Consider the following 23583-nt stretch of genomic DNA (forward strand, 5'->3'; position numbering starts at 1 on the left):
ACGAGGCATGGGGGAAGGGGCCACCCTCCAGAAACCTCCACGTGTTCCGGAAGCTCCCTCAGCCCTGTCGTTTCTGGAGACTTCATTTCACAGGCGTGACTGAAGCGTGGACAGCCATGCAGACCCGTGATTGGATGGAGAGCATCTGATCCAGTGCAGACGGGCTGGGCTGGGTGGGGAGACCCGGCCGGGCCTGTCTGTCCAGACTGTTCAGCCCGCCTTCCTCGGGGATGTGGGACAGGGACAGGATCCCTTCTGAAGTGGGAGTCTTATCAAGTACTGTCACACAGAGTAGCTGCAGGATTTCTTTATGGTCAGCTCCAAGATAGAAAAGTGAAGATGAGAAATGTTTCTGTTTTCTGCCTGTGGGCAAAGAGATTCTAGTTTCTATGGCCTGCCTTGGGGAGGGAGTTACAAGCCAGGAACTGTGGACAGTAGCCAGAATATATTGGTGTGGGTTTGGCCTTGCAGTTAAGATGCAACTTGGGATGTCCACATACCGTATCAGAGTGCCTGGGCTCAGTTCTGACTGTGCTGCCGGTGCCAGCTTCCTGCTGATGGACTGGCAGCAATGGATGATGGCTCAGGTCACTGGGTCTCTGCCACCCATGTGGGTGACTCTGATTGAGTTCTTGGCTCCCAGCTTTCTCCTGGCCCAGCCTTGGCTATTGTAGATATTTGGGAAGTGAACCAGTGGATGGGAGCTCTCTGTCGTTCTGTCTGTATCTCAAATAAATCATCCATTTAAAGAACTTCCCCAAAATGTATATCGTAATGTCACCAAGCCATAAACAGAGATTGGCTAGAAATAAATCACAGGTCTAAATGTAGAAGTAAAACTGTAACACTTCTAGAAAACATAGGATTATGGCTTTGTGATTTGGGGGTAGACAAAAACTTTTTAGGACACAGAAAACTTAAGACATAAAAAAGTGATAAATTAGACTTTGTCTAAACTAAGAATTTCTACCCTTCAAAACATACTGTTAAGAAAGTAGGGAGCCAGGAGGGGGGAGATGTTGATGAAAGGCTATGAAGTTGCAGACAGGAGGAAGAAGTTTTGAGACTATGTGTGTAGCAGGGTGATTTTAGTCAGTAATAATGTGTCATACACAGGTTGAACATCCTTAATTTGAGAATCTGAAACCTGAAAAAAAAAAAAAAACTTTAAATATTCATTTATTTATTTGAATGGCAGAGTGACAGGGAGAGGCAGTTAGCTTCTGTCCGCTGGTTTACTTTCCAAATGGCTACAACAGCTAGGGCTAGGCCAAGCCAAAGACGAGAGCCAGGAACTCAATCTGGGTCTCCCACATGGGTGGCAGGGGACCAAGTGCTCGGGCTGTCACCTGCTGCCTCCTGGGCAAATTAGCAGGAGCTGGATCGCAAGCAGGCAGTCGCTGGGACTCAAACCAGGCCTTCAGACGTGGGATATGGGTGTCCCAAGCTGTGGCTTGAGGTGCTGTGCTACAGCACTTGCCCTGAAATCTGAAACTTGAGAGCACCTGTGTGACCCTCAACATGAATCTTAGAATTAGGGGTGCTCAACAGTAAAATTTATGCAGATACTCCATATCTGACAAACTCCCAAATCTGAAATACGTCTGGTTCCAAGCTTCTCAAACAGTATGTAGTCTGTAGTTCAACATAACTAGGAGAATAAATTTCAATATCTCACCACAAGAAGCGATAGCTGAGGTCAGGACTGTGCTCGTTAATCATTGCACGATGCACTTACATATCACAACATCACACTGTGCTCCACAGATACACGCAGTTAGGGCTTGTCAGTTCATACACATGTGCTCCCCTGCCGGCTGCCCCCGACTCCCAGGCTGAGCCCCGATGCCAGCCGGTTACTCAGCTGGCGGCGTTGAAAGGAGGCGACTGTGAGTGCCAGCAGCACTGGGCTGAGGAGCCGGGAAAGGCCTTGGGTGTGATTTGGTAACCGTGGTGTGAGAAGAGCTGTCTGCAGTCAATCGCGCTGCCGGGGGTGCTTGTTAATTCACTTCAGTCAGAACTCCCAGGTGAAGCCCGGTGTTCCCGCTGGACGGGTTTCTGCTTGGGGCCCTGTGCGGTGGCCCCAGGAAGCCAGCAGACGCCCCTGCAGTGCCCCTCCCTTGCACAGCAGTGGGAGTCTCCCTGCAGCCTGGTCACCCACCCACCCCACGCCCTGCCCGTGCTGTTGATGGTGTCACATTGGCTCTTGTCGATGGAGAAGATGGGGTAGAGTCTTCTGAACTTGGACCTGTCCTTGGCTTCTTTGGGTAGCTTTTTGTAACCAACCAGTTCCTTTGGGCTTTGGGTGTGTGCCCTTGGAAGACAGCCTGGGTGCTTCTGTTGGCTGTGGTCTGGACCCAAGAGCATGACAGGTCCCTGTCGTGCAAAGGGAGAGCTCCCAGCCCGGGAAATGGAGGTGGGGTAGCCAGGGGCAGAGAGCTTCTGTGCCAGGGACTAGAGGTAGGACAGACAGGACCGTGGAGTTCCTCGGCCGGGGGTGGAGATGGGGCAGCCTGGGGCCACACACCTGACTGTGGCATCAACTGCCTGGACTGAGCTCTGACCTCCACCACCTGCCACATGACAGTGGTTTTTGCAGTGCTGTGTGGCTGAATCTCTGGGCAAGGTGTTAACTTGTCCTTGTGTTATCTCAGGGATTAAGCGAGATAAGGCACATAGCACAGGCTGGTGCACACCCGGGCTGACTGGCCCTCACGGTGCATGATCCTAGGGAGACAGGACATTATCACCCTGGCATCAGCAGTTAGAACTGGGAAAATGTGGATAGGATAACCCAGGACGCGGCACACAGAGGGAGCTGGAGGGACTGAGTGGCTCACCTGAGACTTCCCAGCAGGGCCGAGGCTGAGCTGGGTCTAGACCCAAGTATCCTGGGTCCTGGGCGTCTGTCCTCGCCCCTCTGCCCCCACACCTGCTGCTCTTTCTGGGCCTCCCTCAGCCCCCACTATGGCACATGCTTGCTTACACTCATGCCTTTGTTCAGGGAGCTTGTTGAGAAAGGGAACTCTTCACACCATGAGCCAGCTTTCCCGACTGACATGACCACTTGGCCGAGACGGCTCCGGAGCCCAGAGCTTGGGGCTGCAGCCAGCGCAGGTGACTGGAGCGCATGGTGATGGTGGCAGGGTGTTGCCCACTCTTGGGGAACTTGGGGCTCCCCTCCCCTCCCCTTTCTGCTGGCAGAGGCAGAGACAGGGTTGCCCGAGGGCCTGGGCTGTACTAAGGGTGTTGCAAGAGCAGCTGCAGGCGGGGCTTGCCCCAGAAGACCTGTTGTGCCCTCTTCCCCGTGCCAATGAACTTCAGCGGCCACACATTCTCAGTTGAACCTGCATCAAGACTGGAGTCGGCTTCTTCCCATGAGCCTTGATGTTTTGGACTGCGTGTGTGTTACAGATAGGGATGTTAGCCACCTTCAGTGTAGACTAACGTTCTAGAATTGCTTTTCCATCTACATTTAGGTTTTCTGAGCTAGTTCTCTTTTAGAGGCCTTTCTGGACTTTGAGTAATGCTGTCTCGGGGTCTGAGCTTCCGAAGAGGCAGGCTCAGCCGGTCCCGGGTAGTGCAAGGGCAGCGGGGAATCCAGCCCGTCCGCGGTGTGGGGAGGGGCACACACCCTCTCTGCTGGACCTGTTGGAGCCGTGGGTTACAGGGATGGGAATCCAGCCTGCATTTTGCAGTTCAGCCCTGGGCAGTGGGGCCAGTGGGTGTACCCTCTGACCATAGGCCACAGAAGAACAACGTCCACACCAGCGGGGCGGGGGGCGGCTTGTGAGCTGGGGCAGTGGCCAGAAGCTGCCGTTCCTTCTGAGGAACTGGGGCTCAGGAGCAGCACGTTTGTCTGCAGGTCTGGTGTCAAGGTTGCAAGGAAAGGCCGTCCTTTTGTGAAAGCAGGCTTTTGACAAACGCCCGTAAGGCAGCACAATCGGGACTGATGGTGTTGGTTAACTGTTGAAAGGTGGTAGAACTGGAGAATCCTACACGACCGTGAACATGCGAGGGAGCCCCTGGCCTGGTGGGCGGGAGCCCTGGCAGCTTTGAGCACCTGGGGCTGCATCAGTGCCAGACCCTCGGCTCCCGCGGAAGGGACTTGCTCTCCGTCCCCAGTGAGTTCTGTCTGCAGGAAGCTGTTGTCTCAGAGGGGAGTTCTCCAAATGAGTTAGATTTGAGGAAGGGTATTAATTAACTAATGTGCAAAATTGTAATTTAGTCATTTTTTAAAATTATTATTTTTAGCAGCGGAGACCTTTTTTTCCCCTCACTGCAGAAGTCACACAGGCCCACTGTACAGAGCTGAAGCAATAGGAAATGCAGCGGCATGGAGAGGGAAGGCGCGCGTGATTCCGTCCCGTAGGGACTCCCCACAGTGAAGTGTATCCTGGAGGCTGGGGATTTCCTTCAGCATAGATCGCTGTGTTCAGATGCTAGCAGGTGCGCGCCTCCCGTCGCTTCTTCAGTGACTTGCTTCCCCCCGTCTCTCACGGGCATTTTTCCTCTTCCACACAGTCGGATCTGCGTCACTTTTGAACAGCTTTATTGAGGTATAATTTATGTACCATAAAATTCACCCTTGTGAATGTACAGCCTTCCCTGTACATTAACCCCTTCCCTGTGGGTGAGCGTGTAGCTGGTTTGAAGCCTCCCCTCTGACGGGCGGTGCTGCAGACCTGTGGGCATTGGTGTGAGTGTCACGAGAGGAAGATTCTAGAAGTGGGGTTGCTGGGTCCCAGTGTCTAAAACTGCCCAGGTGCCGGCTGCTGTTTCGCCCTTTTCATGTGATCTGGGGGTCAGTAGAAGACACACACACAACCCCCCTGTCCACTGTGAGCATGAATGAAATTCTGTCTGGGGAGGACAGGTCAGCAGGGCAGGGAGACGCTGAGCAGGGACGGAGGGAGCCCATCTGAGTTCCCTGGAGCCTGAGTGTCCCCCGCTGCCTGGGGATGCTGGCTCGCAGGGGAGGGTCCTGCATGGACAGCCCGTTGACTCTGGGTCTCCGTGAGCACAGGCGAGCTCACACTCACACGGGAGTCAGCGCCTCGGCTCTGAGGTCAAACCTCACACCCTGGAGTCCTCGTCCTCCAGCTCGTGCCCACCCTGGGGCTCTCAGAGTCGCACCTCTGCCTCCACAGTGCTGGGTGGCCCTGGGGACCAGGCCCGCAGACCCACCTCCAGCACCCCAGGCGCGCCTGCTTCCTCATGCCCTTGGCTAAGCTGGGTGGAAATCGTGACTAATGTGCATCTTCCAAACCCGTGTTATTAAGGCGGCACGTCTCCCTGTGTGTTCACCTGATATCCACACTCCTTTCTTCCCGCAGGACCCCCAGGGGCCGCGCCAGGCCTGCTGTGCTCCGTGGCCTCAGCAGATGGCTCCACGCCCCGCTCCCTGGGGAGCAGCGGCCTCAGCGGGGCCTGTGTTCAGAGAGCGAAGCCTGTTTATTTGCTGGACAGCGTCGCCTTTTTTTCCTTCCTCTCTGGTCATTGTTTCTCAGCTGCTGGCTGAAGCTCACGAGGGAAGAGGAAAGCTGGTGCTGGCTGGCTGGGAGCCTCGTGGGCCCTTAGACTGGCTACAAACCCAGATGGCCTGGTTCTTGCTCCTCGGGCCAGGCGTGGTAAGGGAGGCCCTGGTGGACCGGTTCCTCCTGCCTTGGCAGGCAGAGAAGGAAGAGAGGTCGGGTGACTGTCCCCTGGCAGTCTCCCTGGCAGCCTGCTCCGTCCACAGCCAAAGCGCCCCAGTCCCGTTGCAGGACTCAGGGTTGCCAGCTAAGCCTCTGGGAGAACCCAACCTGAAAATTCATGGAACGCATTGAATTAACAATAGACACCTGGACAGTACTCAATAAACGTGGCTTAGGGGACAGAGAGAATGGACTCCTTTGTTCCCCGCTGTCACTGTGCGCCTGTCGTGAGCCGAGTTCCCTGTCCGTGCTAGGAAGGCAGGGGTAAAGGGAGCAGACGTTCCTGTCTTCCAGAGCTGACTTGCTAGTGGGGAGAAGGCAGTAGCCAAGGGAAAGAATCTCCGAGGAGGAGGAGGTGCGTGAAGGCAATAGAACTGGGACAGGCGGTCAAGGCGCAGGCAGGTGAGCCGTGCACTCCTGTAGGTGAGGCCGTCAGAGCTTCCAAGGAGGCGACCGCCTGCGAGCTGAGACAAGGATGAAAAGGAGGGTGGACGTTTGGGGCAGCAGATAAGCCGCCTGCATCCCAGCCCAGCTTCCTGCAGTGCCCTGGGAGGCAGAAGGTGATGGCTCAAGTCGCTGGGTCCATGCCAGCCATGCAGGTGGTCTGGCTTCAGCCTGGCCCAGCTCTAGCTGTTGTGGACATTTAGTGGGTGATCCAATAGCTATACCTCTCTGTCTCTCTCTGGTTCACTTCCTTTCACATAAAATGAAAAACTAAACGAGGCGGAGAGGGCGTCGGCCACGTGGGAGAGCAGCGCCGCACACCCCGTGGTGCCGAGGCAGGGTGGAGCTGGGCGTCTGATTTGATGGCGGTGTGGTGCACACAGCACACAGATCCTCAGCGAGAAGCCTGACGAGTGTCTGTGTCAGGGAGTCCTGAGAGCAGTGGGGAGGGCATCGCTGCACTTTATCTTCAGGAGACCCCAGGAGGTGAGGGTGGAGGGATGGATGGTGGAAGTGCCGTGGCTCGTCTCTGGAGATAACACGTGGTGTGACCCTGGGCGGGGCGGTTTGTGGAGAAGCGCCATTGGAGGTGGCACTGGGAGCCATCGCTCTGGTGCTGCACCACCAACCTTTGGTTCCAGGTCTGGTGGCAAGGCCCGAGCAGCCCTGGAGACCTGCCTGCCTCCCTCCTCTGGCCACCACTGGGCCTTGGGGTGAGTGGTGGCCCTGCTGGGCCCCGTCCGAGTGAGCTGTCTCCATGCTGCAGAAGCCCCGGCGGTTAGGCCAGGCCAGCCGGTCTGTGCTCTGCCTGAGCTCTGGCCTCCTCGCACCCCATCCACGGTCAGCTCCACGCGGGTCCGACCTGTCCTCCGTCCTCGCCAGCTCTGCGGTCTTTCTGCCCGAGGTTGACGTGTTCTCTAACCAGTCTCCCTGCTGCCGCGTCACCCCTTCAGGCTGCTCTCGGCACAGTAGCCGGAGCCAGCCTGTTGACCGTAGGCCCAGCATCCCCGGTGCACGGGCTCCTAGGCAGCAGTCCCGCGTGGCCCCTTGCTTGCTGCTCCCTGCTGGCTCCTCTCCCCTCCTCTCGCTTGTGAGGGAGGCCCAGGTTTTCCATTTCCTCCCCTGCCCAGTGGGCCTTGTCACACAGGGGGCCCCTTCACAAGACAGGACGGAGGGTGAATTTCCCTGTTTTGTTCTCCTTTTCAAATCATACTTGGAGCGGTTCTCTTAGTATTTCTTCTTTCTTTAATTAAAAAAACAAAAAGATTTTTGACTCTAGAATATTCCAAGAAAAGAGGAAGGGAAATGAAGACAGGAGCTATACTTTACATGCATACATACATGTATATACATATATACATATATATATACATGTATACATATATATTTTTTAAAGGCAGAGAGAGAGAGAAAGAAAGGTTCCATCTGTGGATTCACTACTCAAATGCCCACAACAGCCAAGACTGTGTCAGGCTGAAGCCAGGAGCCAGAATCTCCATTCGGGTCTCCCACACGAGCGGCAGGGACCCTTGTACTTGGACAGTCTTCTCCCTCCCAGCTGCATTAGCCTAAATCTGGATCGGAAACAGCGCAGCCAGGACTTGAACCTGCACTCTGACGTGGGATGTCTGCATTACAAAAGACAGCTAAACCCACTATGCCGCAACACCAGCCCCTCCAGAAGAGTGTGAATCCACCTGAATTCTGTCGCGGGCTCCTGTGTGTAGCTGCCCCAGCACAACATCCTCCGTTCCTGTCCCAAGGCCCAGCGATGAATGACACCAGGTCTCGGTCCTGCTTTGCTGCATCAACTTCCCAAACCAAGGTTGCCTTTTCTAGATTTTGAAATAAAAGCAATACAAATACATGAAGGAATGTTTAAACCATTCAGAATGATACAAAAAGTCTGCCTCCCTGACCTGTAATTCCTTTCATCAGAAGTAGCCCTTTGTAACAATCACTTAGGGGCTGGTGCCGCAGCTCACTAGGCTAATCATCCGCCTGCGGCGCCAGCACCCCGGGTTCTAGTCCCGTTATACCTCTTCCAGTCCAGCTCTCTGCTGTGGCCTGGGAAGGCAGTAGAGGATGGCCCAAGTGCTTGGGCCCTGCACCCACATGGGAGACCAGGAGAAGCACCTGGCTCCTGGCTTCAGATCGGCGCAACACGCCAGCCGTAGTGGCCATTTGGAGGGTGAACCAATGGAAGGAAGACCTTTCTCTCTGTCTCATTGTCTAACTCTGCTCTGCCTGTCAGAAAAAATAAATAACAACAACAAAAATAATCACTTAGGTATCCTGTTAGGATAATAGGGTAAAAGATATGTGTAACGGCAGCAGAAATAAACACCATTAAAGGGGCGCATGTTGTGGCACAGAGGATTAAGTCGCCAGAGCGCTGGTTCAAGTCCCTGCTGCTACACTTAGGATTCAGCTCCCTACTAAGTCACCTGGGAAGGCAGTGAAAGAGGATCCAAGTATACTTGGGTCCTTGCCACCCGTGTGGGAGACCTGGATGGAGTTCCTGGCTTCTAGCTTTCGCTTGGTTCAGTTTCTGCTGTTGCAGGCATTTGGGGGAGTGAACCAGCAGATGGAGGACCCTCACTCTCTCCCTTCCACCACTCTCTTTCTCCCCATCACTCTATCAACTGAATGAATAAGTATATATACCATTCTAAATGAACATGAGGGGCGAGCACTGTGGCGTAGTGAGAGCTACTGCCTGCAGGGCCGGCGTCCCATTTGGGCACTGGCTCTAGTCCTGGCTGCTCACTTCCTATCCAGCTCCCTGCTAATGCGCCTGGGAGGGTGGTCCAAGTACTTGGGCCCCTGTACCCTTGTAGGAGATTTCAAAAAAGCTCCTGGCTTCTGGCTTTGGCCTGGCCCACCCCAGCCCAGGCCATTGAAGCCATTGGAAGATGAACCAGCAGATGGAAGACCTCTCTCTCCCTTCCTCCCTGCCCCTCTTTTTCTCCCTCTCCCCTCCCCCTCCCTCCAACCCTCCCTCTCCTTCTTCCTCTTTCTCTAACTCTGCATTTCAAATAAATAAATATGTGAGAAAACATGAACAGAATCAGTAGGCATATTCTGCAGCATGTACACGATTTGAAAATCGTCCTGTATTTGCTCGTGTAGCTCTACCTTGTTTTTAGCAGCTGCGTGGTGTGACGTGGCGTCCATGTGCCATGGCAGGTATGCCCGCCGAGCCCGTGCTGGCGTACTCCGCTTTGGCTCCCTCCCAGGGTTTTGCTCTGGCGATGTTGCAGGGAACACCGCTGTGCGTCCGGACGGCTGCAGCCGCACCTGTGGGATCTGTGTGGCAGGGCGTTGCAGGAGGGAGGGCCGCGGGCATTGGAGATCTTCACAGACTTTGCCAAGCTCAGCTTTGGATGTTTGTCCTAGTTCATTCTTCTGGAGCATGTTTCCTAACCGCCTCCCCCACCAACTCTTTGTCTGCAGAAAAATCTAAGTCCTGCTGTCATAGAGACCCCGGTGGGCCTCCATGAGATTCACTGCCCACCCTGCTGCCCGAGGATCAGTGGGCTGGGGCTGTGTAGCAAAACATCACAGACCTTCACCTGTCTCCACTGCCCGTGCCTCCACATGGTCTGGTGCAGTCACACAGCTGTGTCCTCTCCTCCTAGCAGGACACCGGTCCGATCGGAGCAGGGCCCACCCACAGAACCTCATTTAGCCTTAATCACCCGTTTGAAGGCCACCTCTCTAAACACCCCTGTGTACTGAGGGCCAGAGGTTAGGGCTTTTGAGTATATGAATTTAGGGGACACAGCCCATAATAAGCCTGTAAAACCGTGTTTGCTTCCCTTTCTCAATATGTGTACACTTACATCAATATAGTGTTATAGCATAATAGGTTTATTACATAATCGCATATGTTGTAATTATAGTGCTTATACTGTGTATTAATTATATAATTAGGTAATGCGCAGTTACCCCCTTAACTGTTTGAAAACACACTGCAGCCACTGTGCTGTTTCTGAGTGCGTCTCCTGGGGACACGGGCACTGTCCTGGGGAGCAGTTTGACGCCTTTTGTCTTGTAGGGGTGAAGACAGATTTCCCCTGGACAGCGCAGTGACCCTGGCCCAGGCCAGGGGCTCTCCTCCAGGCGGTTGTGTCCTGAATGGCTCTCCTTGGTCCCTCCGGTCCTCGTGGCCTGCTCCTGGGAAGGAGCCTTCGGCGCCGAGAGCCGTTTGGTTGACTGGAACCTCTGGCCCCAACTTCAGAATCTCCGACAGCGTTGAAGTTTTGGATCTGTGACACATTAGCCCCTCCTGCTTCCTGGTCCCCCTCGAGCGCCGTGTCTCTGAGCACCAGATGTGCGGTTCTGTTCTCCGTTCAGGCAGCCCTTGCCTGCCCGTGTTTGCCCAGAGAGCAGGTTTACTGAGCTGGATGCCATCCTCTCCCCCCCACCCCGCCCCGCACTGGCGGCACCTGCCTGCTAACAGGAGTACCGTCCCTCCAGAGCGTCGCCCGCCTCACACAGGCAGCGCTGGTTCGGTAGATAGAATTGTCGTGTGGGTGCACGCCGAGGCTTCATTGGTGGACGTGTGGCTTTGAAACTCTATTCCTCTTGTTGGCACGGCTGTGTCTGCAGACGCAGACTGAGGATGACTGGGCGGTGGCTGACCCGGTGGCTGGAGTGCCCCTGCCCAGAGCTGGGACCGCAGCCTCGTCCTCCTCCAGCCGTCCATCATCCACGCTGAGGGCGTTTGGCTGTGGCTCTCTTCGAGCTCCTCCCGCAGAATTCCTACCAGGCTGCCCGGCCCAGCACTCAAGACCCTCGCTCCTTTGGCCCCTGCTCAGTTTGTCAGCTCTTGCCTGCTACTGCCCCAGCAGGTTCCCTTATTACGAAGGCCAACTGAATTTCTGCCAGATATGCCCTGCCATGTGGTATCCCTGGAGCCGCCCGTTCTTGGCATTGGCTTGGCCAGAATGTACCTTCTTTCCCCTCCCTCGTCCTTCTGCCAAACTCTTACCTGGCCTTCGGGGCCTGGCTTGACCATCTCCCTTCCCCCAAGGCGGGAGGCCCCAGCTGACCTTCCACCACAGGCTTTGCTTACCACGCTGTGGCTGTGTGCCTGTCCCCCAGTTGCCAGACAGTCGGGTCTGCCTTTGTGTAGCCCGTGTCTGGCTTGGAGCAGGCACCTGGTACGCACGCGTGTGTGTGTGCGGATGTGTGGCCTTGTCCTTGGGTAGAACATGTCCAGAAGCTAGAAGCAGCTGAGTGCTGCTTCGTTCTCTCCAGTGCTTAGCTGAGTGAGCTTTGTCACAAAGCAGAAGGACATGTGGGCTTGTGCCTGCTGCCAGGAGTCACTCTTCCTTAGTGCCCAGCTCTGAAAGCCGGTGCTGGTCCTCAGCAGGGTAGGGCCTGTGTGACGTCACAGCTGAGAGGGTGCAGACCGCGAGGGGACCGACACGGTGCGCCTGATGCTGTTGCCTTGGAAAGCACTGACTTCTCTCTTCTCTTTCAGTCAAACGCTTCCGAGAACCAAAGCACGAGAGGCGGCCATGGAGGATATGGTACGTGTTTAGTTACGGACTCATTCCTAGCGTGCTGTGGACTGTGCTGGGTTGTGGGATTTTGTGGGGCATAGGGATGCTGAAATGGGTAGGGGGTGGATGGAGAAGTTAGCTCTAACATAAAGGGTCTGGAAGCCCTTACGCAGCTGACCCGAGGAGCTCTGTATAAATGCAAGTCCATCTGTTTCTGTCGACATCTGAGCGGCCTACCTTTATTCTACAATCTTTCAGCTTCTGGGTTTGGAAGATGGAGGGTAGTACAAATGCGTTAGTCTCTGCTACAGGCCCCTTTGTCTCTGCTGTTGTTAGATGAGGTTCTGGGCTTTTGTAGTCTCTGTGTGTAACAAACCCAGTCTGAAATCAGAGACGTGTCACACACAGTGTGAGTGCCCCTCCCCAAAACTAGCCTTCCTCGGTCCTAGGATAAAGGGGAACGACTTCCTGCCCGCTTCACTTCCAGCGCCACACTTTCCCCACGTCAGTCAGCTTTTCAGCTCTCCAGACACCGAGTGTCCCGTCGTTGCCTTCGGTTCTGCCGCTGTCTACCTGGGGACCCCAGGAGTCGAGGGCTCTTCTCCCCAAGGCTGCCCCCCACCTTGGATGCCAGTCGAGATAATGGGTCCTCTGGGTCCCCACTCTTCTGTTCAACTCGGCTACGAAGTCAAGGGTCCCCTTACAGGTTCCTTAGGTGTTTGGTCATAGTAGGTTAAGCCACTATTCGGGATACCCTTGTCGCATATTGGAGAGCCCACTTCAAGTCCTGGTTCTTACATTTCCAGTCCAGTTTCCTGCTAATGTAGTTCAGAGGCAGTGGAGGGTGGCTCAGGTACTTAGGTTCCTGCCACCCATGTGGTAGACCCTGGCCCAGTCCTGGCATTGTAGGTATTTGCGAAGTGAACCACTGCATGGAAGATATTCTCTCTCTCTACCATTTCAAATAAATAAATGTGTTTTTAAACATTGCTAGAACTGCTCACAGAACTCAGAACTTGAGAGGGGAGGCTCCCACCTGGGGCTGGGGGGCGACCTGGACTCTGTGTGTGAACTCCTGGCCAGTGAGTTTAGGGCGCGATTTCTAAGCCTCGGTCACAGGGTGGGTCTGGATACTCACCATGGTCCATTCCCATCCTGAGACCCCATGACCGGCATCCAGCTGGAGGCCGAGACAGGTGACCGTGGACTGAGTTCTGGTTGATCATGGCAAAGGAGAGACTAAAGGAACACAGCGCCCGCCCCCACGTTCCTGCCACGCGGACGGGGTGACAGGGTGGCTACTGTTGTTTGAGTGAGCTTGGCATTTCGCCCGGGGGGCTGGCCCACCCCAGCCTGCAGGCCCACCCGCTGCTGGAGGGGCAGCGTCTGCAGCTGCCTTCATGCCGCCACGGCAGGGCTGAGTGGTTGGTGTGGCCGAGAACATGTGGCCCGCAGAACCTGGACCGTCTCCTCTCTGGCCCCTTCTAGGAGGCCACCTGCTCTGACCTGCTTGAGTAGCAGCAGTTAAAAGTTGTGAGGGCGTCCGCTGCCGTGCTGGATCTGTGCAAGGCTCGCGCGTGTGCACACAGTGCAGCCTGTGCTGAGTGACTTCGGATGGGGCCCCATCAAGACAGTGACCAGACTGGGCGTTTTATTTTGAAGTAACGAAAGGTGAAGCATTAAACACACGTACTTTAAATGACATCCATCGAGGGCCCTGTAAGAATTTCCAGGGCAAGTTTATTGAGACTTTGAAAGGCAGCTGAAATGCCACCCCCAGCTTGGTCCTGTAGGCCCCAGAAGTCAGGATTGGTCGTTGGAAGGTGGGTGTCTCCCTGTTGGCTTTCTACCTGGTGTAGACTGGTCGTCTTTCCAAGCTGGCCGCCCCCACTCCCATCAGGCTGCTAACCAGTGTCACTTCTGTTTCGCACAGGTTTTTAGACACTTCGAAACAAGCCATAGGCATGCTCTTCATCCACTTTGCAAACGTGTACCTAGCAGATCTCACGGAAGAGGACCCTTGTTCACTGTGAGTGTACTGACTCCGTGGGCTGCCCTTGCCCTCTGCGCCCATCCTGCTCTCTCTGGCTTGGGGAGGGCGCTGCGCTGTGTCCCCCTGAGCTGAGGTCCTGTGTGTGCTGCCCCTACCCCAAGCTCGCATGCCGCTGTCCCTGGGCTCTTGGGCTCTGCGTGGGGGTGGTTGCTCTGTGCCTTGGCTCCCCCAGCTCCCCCACAGCACCCTGCAGGTCAGAGCTGTTGTTGACCATTCTTGACCTCTGTGACCCGAGGAGTATGGGTCCCCTTTCCTGTCGGCATGGTGCCGTTCACACAGTTCCAGAGCTGTCTGTCTGAAGCCACAGTCAGGCCATGACCTGCTGAGCCCCTGGCTCACAGTGTCTGGACGGGGCCCCTCATAGAGATGGCGTGGCTGAGGGGGCTCACCGCCTCCTCTCTGGCTCTGTCCCCTGCCTCCTTCACCTGCCGGCAGCCCTGGCCAGATGGATCCTCTGGCTAAGCCCATTCTGCTGTCAGGGAAACCGGCCACAGAGAGGTTCACGTAGCCCAGGGGTGGTGGAGCTGGGACTTGAACCCACGTGATGTCCTGCCATCTCTCTGTCTCACCTCTGTTGAGTACAGAGTATAGAGCCTTCTGGTTTTATGCTCGAGGCCTGGCACCCACGGCTCAGTGAGTCGTGTAGGTGAACATGAGCCAGTGTGTCCGTCCATGGGTTATTTGCAGGATGGGTCCTGGGTGCTCCAAGGAGTCAGGTGCGTGGAGCTCTGGACACCAGTGAGGTATCCGTATCCGAGCGCACAGAGCCTCGGGCCAGAGGAGACCCTGAACCAGAAGCAGCTGCTGCTCCTTCCGTCACTGGTCTGAGAGTGACCCCTTGTGACTTGAAAGAGGAAGGGCAGGCCAGAGGCCCTGGTCTGGTGGCCCTGGGGTCCCAAGCACAGCCTCTGCCTCTGGGGTTAGAGTGCAGTGACAGCGCCTGGCGGTGTGAGCGGCTGCGAGCCTGCAGAGTGGCTCAAGCCACCACAACTGGCCAGCGCCCAGCAGCCGGGCCTCATGTCTCCAGGCTGTCAGAAGGGATTCCGGACGGTCTGCGTGAGCCCATGACCCTCCCACTCTGCTGGGGAGAGCTGGAGCCTGTGCTCAGCCCAGTCGTGGAGATCTAGGCTCGGGCCTGTTGTTAAGGGTGGGGGTCTTGTCTGGAGAGGGCAGAGGCTTTGTGTCAGACCTGGAAGCCGACCTCAGAACATGTGGTCAGCGGGGTACCTGATCTCCCCCACGGCCTCCTCCCGCCATCTTGCCTTTGGCCGTGGCTGTAAAGCTGCGTCCTGAATGGGTGCAAATGTTCCTTGCTGGGACTTGCTAGGGGCTGAGCGTTGGTGCCGCAGCACAGTTGCAGGCCCCTCACTGACAGCATTCGAACCGTCCAGCCATGCTTACTCATTTCCTTCCGTCCTGGTCAGTTCTGTTTTCCCCTCGATTTCCTTGCCCGCCTCCAAGTGCCCTGTCTTGTGTTCAGCCTTCTCCTGGCAGGAACACGCGGGGACTTCTCAGTTCCTTTGTCCCCTCCCCTCTCCCACAGTGGTCCCCTCCTCACGAGAGTGCACGTCCTCGTTCTGTCCTGGAGTGTGTGTGGGCACGGTCACGGCGGCCAGCCCCCACGCAAGGACAGCCTTGCCCTCTCTCCCTGGAAGCACCATCCCCAGCCCGCAGCCCCCTGACCGCCAGCGTGTCCGCTCCTCGTAGGTACCTCATCAACTTTCTCCTGGACGCCACCGTGGGCATGCTGCTCATCTACGCCGGGGTGCGCGCCGTCAGCGTCTTGGTGGAGTGGCAGCAGTGGGAGTCCCTGCGCTTCGGCGAATATGGTAACACGCCACGGGCACCAGAGGGGGTGTGCTGGGGCTGCCTACCCTTTAAATCCGGCAGGGCTCAGCACCTGTTGGCTGTCCCCTCCATCTGGTGGAGGGGTTGGTTCTGGGCCAAGTGCCCACTTGGGGGCATGATGCCCACTTCACTGCCAGGCTCTCAGGTTTGTGGCAAGGATGGTAGAAGGAGTAGAGAGGCACCTTGGACTCGGGGCGGGGCGGCCAGTGGTTGCTCCTACCAGAGGCACCTGTGATCCTACCTGCAGGGCTGTGAGGCCAGCTTATGGTGCCAGTCTCCCCATGGAGCTCTCCTCACCTGCCCACCATGTTAGAGACGGACAGCTCTCAGCCTGGGAATGCTCAGTGGGGAGGTGGGAGGCCCACCCTCCTCTCTGCTACAAGGCTCTGCATGTCCTGGGGTCACGCCATTCCTCTGACAGCACACAGATCGCACAGCTGGGGCTGGAGCAGGTACACATCTAGGGCCAGGTTGCCTCGCTATCCCTGTCTGCCGGGACACAGGTCCATCCTCACTCAGCGACACGGCTTAAAACAGATAGCTTTTGGGTGCTGGCCCCAGCAGGGACCCACTCCTGTCTCGTCAGACCCCGCAGAATACAGAATACAGCAGCGCCTTCACGCCGGCCCAGGTTACGGGAAACAGCTCGATGTGGCCTCGGCAGGGGCTGCTGGTGAGAGATGCCCTCCCCAGGTGCTCGCTGCCCTCTGGGGTCACAGGACAGGCTTGAGGGGCACCCTCAGCACTCTCCACCTCCTGAGCTGTCTGCAAGCAGGAGCTGCCCTTCGCCAGTCGGAGCCGTCGCTGAAAGATGGTCGTGACAGGAGGCAGTGCCGGGGGCCTGTCTGGGCCCCCTCTCCCTTCCTGCTCACTTCCCCACAAGCTCAGGGCTCTGGGTCCCAGGACAACTCAACTCCCAGATGGCTGAGGATGCCCGGGGGAATGGCAGTTCAGAGGGAGACGGCAGAACTGGCTTGGGTGTTTCTAGAAATCTTAAATAATGTTCTCCACTGGAGGGAGATGTGCCCGAGGAGGTCTTGTCTTAGCTTGGTCACTTGACCACCTGGTGAGTCACCGACTTAAGATAGTGTCAGGTGACAGCCTGAGGAGTTCCCTGTGCCTGACTGCTGGGCTTGCCAGGCGGAAACAGACTACGGTGTGTGTGAGCCAGCACGGTGGTGTCCCCGTCTGCAGAGCGCACCCCCGGGGGAGTTAGGTGGCACGCGGAGCTTGCCCAGCCAGCGCATGATGGGAGGGGGTACATCATGCCGTCTGCACCCAGATACCCCGCCCTCCCACACCCCCTCCCACACCCACTCCTCCTCCTCCTGCTGTAGAGATCCCGTCTGGAAGGCAGGACTCTGGACTCAGCTGTGGCCGACTGGCACTGAGGCAGCTTGGGGGCTTGGGGGCTCTCAGTGCCCTGGGAGCCCAGCGGGCCTGGTCCCCGCCCTCCAGGCCTCGGGCACTGCCAGGCGGGCAGGAGGAGGGCAGTGCTTCACTTCCTCCTCCACCCCTGGCCTCACCGCCACCTCCACCTTTGGGACCCAGAGTCTTCTTGCCGCGGGGTCTCCAGAGAGAGCTGCCCTCCACCAAGGACTGGCCTGAGCCCCTGCCCCGGCTGAGGACAGGTTGCTCGGTCACCTGTGGTTGTTGGTTTCTGCCCCTTGCTGTTGGTGTCTGTCACTGCTGTAACAAAGCGTCGCAGAACAAGTGGCTTAAAGCGCCATGGCTTAACCCTCTGGCCATCGTGGTCCGAGTGCCGGGTGGGGCTCCCCTGGACCACGCACGATCAGGCAGGCGCCTCCTGCAGGCTGCCTGGAGATTGTTCTCGAACCCTTCCCGGCCTTCGTGGCCCGCCTGCCTTCCCTGGCTCAGGCCCTTGTGTTTCCTGAGCCAGCAACAGCAGGTCGGCTCCCCTCACAAGGTGTGCAGCCTTGGCCGAGGGAGGCAGACGAGAGGAGGGCTCTTGGCCTCTGTTGTCAGCCGCCTAAAAGTGAGGAGCACCCTGGGAGCCAGTGGATGTTCCTTTGATGGCAAACAGCAGTGCCACGTGTCCGCCTGCGCGGCAGCCGGCCCTACCCAGTTCAGAAGCCTTTCCCGGTAGCACTTCCTGTCTGACCGTGCCCAGTCTTTCCTCGTGGCTTGGACACCCACCTCGTCTGTTGTGGTTGAGAGCGTTTCCTAAGTCAGGCCAGGACAGTGAGCGAAGCTCCCCGACTGCGCAGTGAGGCAGGGTCGGGCCTCCAGTGGCTGGGGCGCAGAGAGGAGGCCGCAGAGAGGCCCTGCTCGTTCCCCCGGCTTTCCAGAAAAGGGAATGGCCCTGTGCTGTGTCCATGACGGCCGCATAAAGGCATTCGCTGCTGCCTCCGCCGTGCGGCCGGCACTCACAGGAGAAGCCGGATTGTTCCGGGACCGCGTGTTCTTCCCATAGCCCAGACTGGGGGCTTTTGCCTCCCCTGAAATGTTACCTCCCTGCCCCCTTTGCTAACCAGCCATGGTCAGGCAGCTCGGACAGCCTCTGGGGCCAGCCAGGGGCGGCCTCTGCCACTCTCCCCTGGGTTTTGCAGTTTGAGTGTGGCTGCCTAGGGCCCGGCCTGGGGGTTCTGTGTGTCACAGGATCATCCCCCCCACCCCCCGAGGAGCTGGTCCCCTCTGTGGGGACCCTCTGGGAGCACTCTGGAGGCCCCTAGGGCCTGAGTGTCCCCCGGCGCAGACCGCCTGCCTCTGGGGTTTCTCAAGCATGGCCTTGGCCCACCTGCTCGCCCCGAGGGTGTTTCGTTGTGACCCATGCAAGTCAGGATCTGCACTCCTCCAGGGTCAGGGTTCCGCTCTGAGCGCTGAGGCACAAACACGGGAGGCCACAGAGAGGCTGAAGACCGCATTTCAAAATCCACCCGTCAGCCCGCGCGGGCGGGGGGAGGGAAGCAGAGCACCAGGCCTGGAAAAGTCAACACAGATAATAATAGCAGTCTTGCTTCACACGGCCTCCACTGCCAGCGGACAGAAAACGCCCGCTTCCCAAGCTCCGCAGCTACCGCTTTCTAACTTTAGTGCTTTCCTGTCCTTAGCATCTCGTGGGGAAAAGAAATGGCCATTCTGGTGTCTCCAAATTAGGAATTCTCTGGTTTTATTCAGAGCACTTGTTTTGTGCGTTAGGAGGGCGGGGTTGCCAGGGCCCAGGGGCGCTCTCAGCACCGTTCAGTCAGTGTTGTGGGGCGCAGGAGGGGCCGTGGGGACCGTGGCCGTGGCCGTGTGACTCAGTCCCCCCCCCCCCCCCCCATCCTGCAGGAGACCCTCTGCAGTGCGGAGCTTGGGCCGGGCAGTGCGCGCTCTACATCGTGATCATGATCTTTGAGAAGTCCGTCGTCTTCATCGTCCTCCTAATCCTGCAGTGGAAAAAGGTTTGCCTCCTGCCCCTGCGTCAGCCCGCGGCCGAGCTGAGCCCACAGCACTCCCTCCCCCACCAATTCGACACCAGCCTCGTCTGGATGTTCACTCCTCGAGTTGTACCCTGGATTTGGTCTGATAGGCGCCACTCAGGAGTGCCTTAACTCGACCCCTTCATTTACACAACTCTGCCTTGCTGATGCCTGGGGGCGTGTAAAGCTGCTGGAAATACAAGCCCTACACACACATGTGCACGCACGTACACACCTGCACGCACACACAAGATCACTCACCAGCCAACATTGTCCTTCAGGGTCAGAGCGTGTAAATGTTGAGTTTACAGGTGTCGCGATCGTTAACCACCAGGTATGCTGGGGTTCTGGTGAGCCCACAGGTTCCCAGGCCTGGCCCCAGGGCTGCACAGACAAACCCCCATGGCTTCTCTCCTGCGCATACCACAGCAGACCAGCCAGAGAGCCCTCAGGAACAAGTGGCTCAGATCCTGGTCTCCCTTTGGCTTCCTTTGTGGCTGGCCTTTCTTTGTTTCAAGGAATAAGCCGTGGCGTTCCGGAGCTGTTGTCTGGGAGGTGGCTGGGGTGCAGGGTTTCCACTAGAAAGTGGCCTGGCGCCCCGCTGCCCAGAACCCACGCTCCTCCCTGGGGATCCAGCTGCTGTCCCTCTCCGGGGCACTGTCTGCTCTGGCTCAGGAGCTGGAAGCCCACTGCGCCCTGCAGGTCCTCACCGCGGAGGAGGGGGAGCCCCTGCCGCACTGACTGCCCAGCGTGGTCTCTTGGGGGCCTGGGGGGCTGGGCAACCCTGTGTGTGGCCCCTCCCCACCTCACCAAGTGCATTCTCCTTGCAGGTGGCCCTACTGAACCCCATTGAAAACCCAGACCTGAAACTGGCCATCGTCATGCTGATCGTCCCCTTCTTTGTCAACGTCAGTGCCACGTTAAAGTTTTTGCCCGGTTTGCCCCCTCCCCATTCAGAGTTCTGAGTCCAGCAGAAAACTCACGGATTAGACCCCAGGCATTTCTGTGTGTCCATTTGTCACCTCCCTGCCCCCACTCCCAGACCTGGAAAAGGTGGGATTGCGTCTTGGGAAGGCAGCCCCCTCCCCCCAGGACCCTGTGGAAGATGAAGGCCCCTGGGAACTTGGTCTTGCCTTCCCTGCCGGGGACGCCCTGGCCTTCCTGTGCATAACGCCAACTTGTAGATCATCATTTCAGATGAGCCACTGTTGGGTGTTTCTGACCACAAATCTCAAAGAGAAAAGCATGAGGACAGTGTCTAGAAGCTGGGAAATAGTGACAGAAATGGTGAGGCAGCCGGGGCTGAGATGATGGTGCAGCCTGGCCCGAGGAGCCGGAGCGGGGCCGGAGCAGGTGTCGCTGCCGCACCAGCTTCCACCACACCCGGGGGTGAACAGGCCTGGGTTTTCTTTCCTGTTGCTCATAAGAAAACTGAAGCAGCGAGGTGGGCTTTTGGTGCAGCAGCTGGGACACCCACATCCCAGAGCAGAGCCTTGGGTCTGAGTTCCAGCTCCTCCTGATGCCAGCTTCCTACTGCAGTGCACCCTGGGAGGCAGCAGGGATGGCTCAAGTCCTTGGGTTCCTGGACTCACATCCCTGCCTCTCATGTGGGAGACCCTGTGTGAGTTCTGCGCTTCTGGCTACAGGCACCTGGGCAGTGGGACAGTGCATGGAAGATCTTTGTGTGACTCTGTCTCTCTCTCTCTTTTAAATAAAATGACAGTAAATATTTAAAAAAAAAAAAAAAGGCAAAGCAAAGAGAGACGGAATCTCTAAGCCCCTGGGAGACGGTCGGAGTGGGTGAGGTGTCTCGCCCTGGTTGTGAGCTCTGTGAGCTGGGGTGGACTGGGGCTGCTGCGCTGAGCTTTGAGAACGCTGTGTCGCGGGGTAACCAGTGTCCTCCCCACAGGCGCTGATGTTCTGGGTGGTGGACAACTTCCTCATGAGGAAGGGGAAGACGAAAGCTAAGCTGGAAGAAAGGGGATGCAGCCAGGACTCGAGGAACGGGAGCAAGGTCCGCTACCGAAGGGCCGCGTCCCACGAGGAGCCCGAGGCCGAGGTAGGGCCTCCCTAGCTACGTCACGTCACGGCGAGGGGAGGCTGGGCCCAGGTCAAGACGGCTCTGTCCAGCCCGGGACCCTCGCCCGTCCCCTGGGCCTTCGCAGGACAGCAGGGGGCGCAGGTGGTGGGTGTGGCCCGCCTCCATCTCTGCAGTTGTCTGAGAGCCACAGGAAAGGAGGGGCCGCCACGCCCCAGGGAAGCTGGCACAGGGACCCTCGGGAGCCTCATGGTTGTGCTTCAAGCGTGAGGGTGTTTGAATCCCTGCCCACTCCCGATGGGCAAGGGAAGCATCGGCTGAGCCAGCCGAAACCTCCAAACGTGGGGCGTGGCCAGATCGTACAGGAGCACCCTCCTCTCCCCTCGTTTTCCAGTCTCCTGGGGGACCCACGCTGGTCATGCCCAGCAGCCTGGGGGCAAGGACACAGGTCCTCGCAGCCCCGCAGCTCTCAGCCCACGCCTCTGTGCTGTGGCCTTGGGGCGTTCCCATGCAGTGCTGAGCCCCAGGCTGTGGGTGGGAACAGCTTGGTGCTGATGTCTTCCCCTAGGAGGCCTGCAGCCTCGTGGACGAGCACAGGTGGAAGCTCAGGTGGCACCGCCGTGACGCTTGTCACGCTTCCTGAGTGCAGCGCAGGTGCACAGCCCTGCGGGGACGCCGGGATGGTCACAGTGGGGAGCTTGGGAAGACGAATAGATGAGAAGCACAGAGGGTGCCTCTGTGTGTCCCGAGACGCTGGCGTGGGTCTGTCACATGCACAGGCAGTGAGTGATAGGTCATAATGTGACACTGATTGCATCCAGAGCAGCATGTGTTGCAAAGTGGGGGATGGAGGAACCAGGAGTGAGGTCCAGGCGAAGGCTGAGCCCGGCGGGCCAGGTGCTCTGTGATCGCGGCGGAGGGACTGGGACTGGGATGTGCTTGCACGGCCACAGCCAGCCAGCAGGCCTGTGTTGTCCAGGACCGCAACCCAAGGCAGCCATGGAAGGCTGCGGTGCAGGGACGAGATGGGGCTGTTTACCCCTCCCTGGAGGAGAAATTCCTGTTCCTCTGCACAGGGGCTGGGGCCCCTCAGTCCTGAAAGGCAGTTGCAGCCGCCCCCTGCTGCTCAGAGGGTAGAGGAGCCTGGCAGGTGCCGGGGCAGGTGGGCAGGGAATGAGCGTGTCTGCCCTGGACGCCCCTGCTGTGTGGCAGGGCCTTCCCGGGCACGTGGGAGAGCTCAGGCTCCTCCTTGTCCTCGGAAGTCACCACGTTGGCTCAGAGCAGACGCTCCGAGTCCCCTGCCTGCGCGCGCCCCACGGACGGGTGCCTCTGCTGTGTTTACGTGACTTCGAGGACCAGGGACTCCCTGCATCGGTCTGAGGGGCTTTGTTTGTTTGTTGGCCAGGATGCAGTCTGACTGCAGGTGCCCACTGTGTGTGCTCTGCCTAGGGTGGGGGGAGAGCTGGAGGTCGGACAGCGAAGGGTGGGGGGAGAGCTGGCTGGAGGGGCCCCCGCAGGTCCTTGCGGCTTGTGTGGTCTGTGCTGGGGCCTGCTTGTGGGAAGGAGGCCTCCCATCACCCTCTGCCAAATAAATGCCGGACCTGAGGCCCCCCTCCCCGGGAGGCAGGGTCTGGGAGGGCGGGTGCTGCCTGAGGCCCTGCCTGTCCTCTGCCCCAGGTCCTGATCTCGGCTGACGACGAGATGGAGGAGTCGGACGTGGAGGAGGACCTTTGCAGACTGACACCCCTCAAGCCCGGGAAGAAGAAGAAGCACCGCTTCGGGCTGCCCGTATGACACATGCCCGGGCTGGGGCGACAGGTCGGGGCTCCGCGGCGTCTCCCCTCCCCCTGCTCTCCACCCTCCTTCTACCTCTGCCCCTCTTGCTGTCTCTGCCTGCTCTCCGCCTGCCCCAGGCTACTGTGACTTACCACAAGGGAAGAGGGACCAGCGCCTCGAGGGCCCTGGGCAGCTGGAGGTCCCCCACTCAGTTGCACTACAAACACTGACCAAATATGCAAGCGGGGAGTTCTGTTTGTGTGTTGTAGTCCCGAGCAGCATGGCGAGGGACCCGGAGCCGCTGCCCTGCGCGACCAGTGGCCGGCGGCAGAGAGCCCTGGCACCCGGCCACGGCACTGTGAGCACAGCGCACTCAGGGCGCAGAGCCCACCAGACCAAGCCGGAGCCGGGAAGTCTCCCTGCGCCGGGCGGCTTTGGCACTCGACTCTGAAGCCGGTTTGATGAGCTGTGACAGTGGCACTGTTTTTCCGAGGACGCGTCTATTTCGTACAAAGTACCTATGGGACTAACAGGCAAAACACAGATTTCTAAGTCTTCCGTGTGCTGTTTGACTTTTATATTTTTAAGTTATATTTTCATACTGTTGTATTTAAATACTCTTTTTAATCCCCCCCAAAATGGGCTTGTTTGCTTTCCATGGGGTGTGAGCGGTGTGAGGACAAGCTGGGGGTGGGGGTGGCGCAGGCCCCATGGCTGTGGACAGGATGGGTTCTGGCAGGGCCCCCGAGTTCCTTGGCGCTTCTGCTGGCAGGGGTAGAGGTCCTGGTTGAAC

At 57.9% G+C, this 23583-nt stretch overlaps 1 protein-coding gene across 2 annotated transcripts in view; it reads left to right on the forward strand.

The window, feature by feature from the left end:
• STIMATE (STIM activating enhancer) overlaps window positions 1-23583 on the forward strand; it is a 38456-nt gene that overhangs the window by 12902 nt on the left and 1971 nt on the right. The window contains exons 2-8 of one of the 2 annotated variants that reach the window (XM_008260802.5): window positions 11632-11680; window positions 13587-13682; window positions 15414-15535; window positions 18846-18958; window positions 19807-19884; window positions 20886-21035; window positions 22692-22832. In XM_008260802.5, coding sequence (XP_008259024.1) covers window positions 11632-11680; window positions 13587-13682; window positions 15414-15535; window positions 18846-18958; window positions 19807-19884; window positions 20886-21035; window positions 22692-22808 — 725 coding nt within the window. In that variant the 3' untranslated portion in view covers window positions 22809-22832. Of the gene's footprint in view, window positions 1-11631; window positions 11681-13586; window positions 13683-15413; window positions 15536-18845; window positions 18959-19806; window positions 19885-20885; window positions 21036-22691; window positions 23425-23583 lie in introns of those variants that run through there. The other variant, XM_070050726.2, reaches the window with a different exon arrangement.

The sequence above is a fragment of the Oryctolagus cuniculus genome, chromosome 10 (assembly GCF_051225735.1).
Source record: "Oryctolagus cuniculus isolate XC-2025 breed Fujian yellow rabbit chromosome 10, ASM5122573v1, whole genome shotgun sequence".
Classification (NCBI taxonomy): domain Eukaryota; kingdom Metazoa; phylum Chordata; class Mammalia; order Lagomorpha; family Leporidae; genus Oryctolagus; species Oryctolagus cuniculus.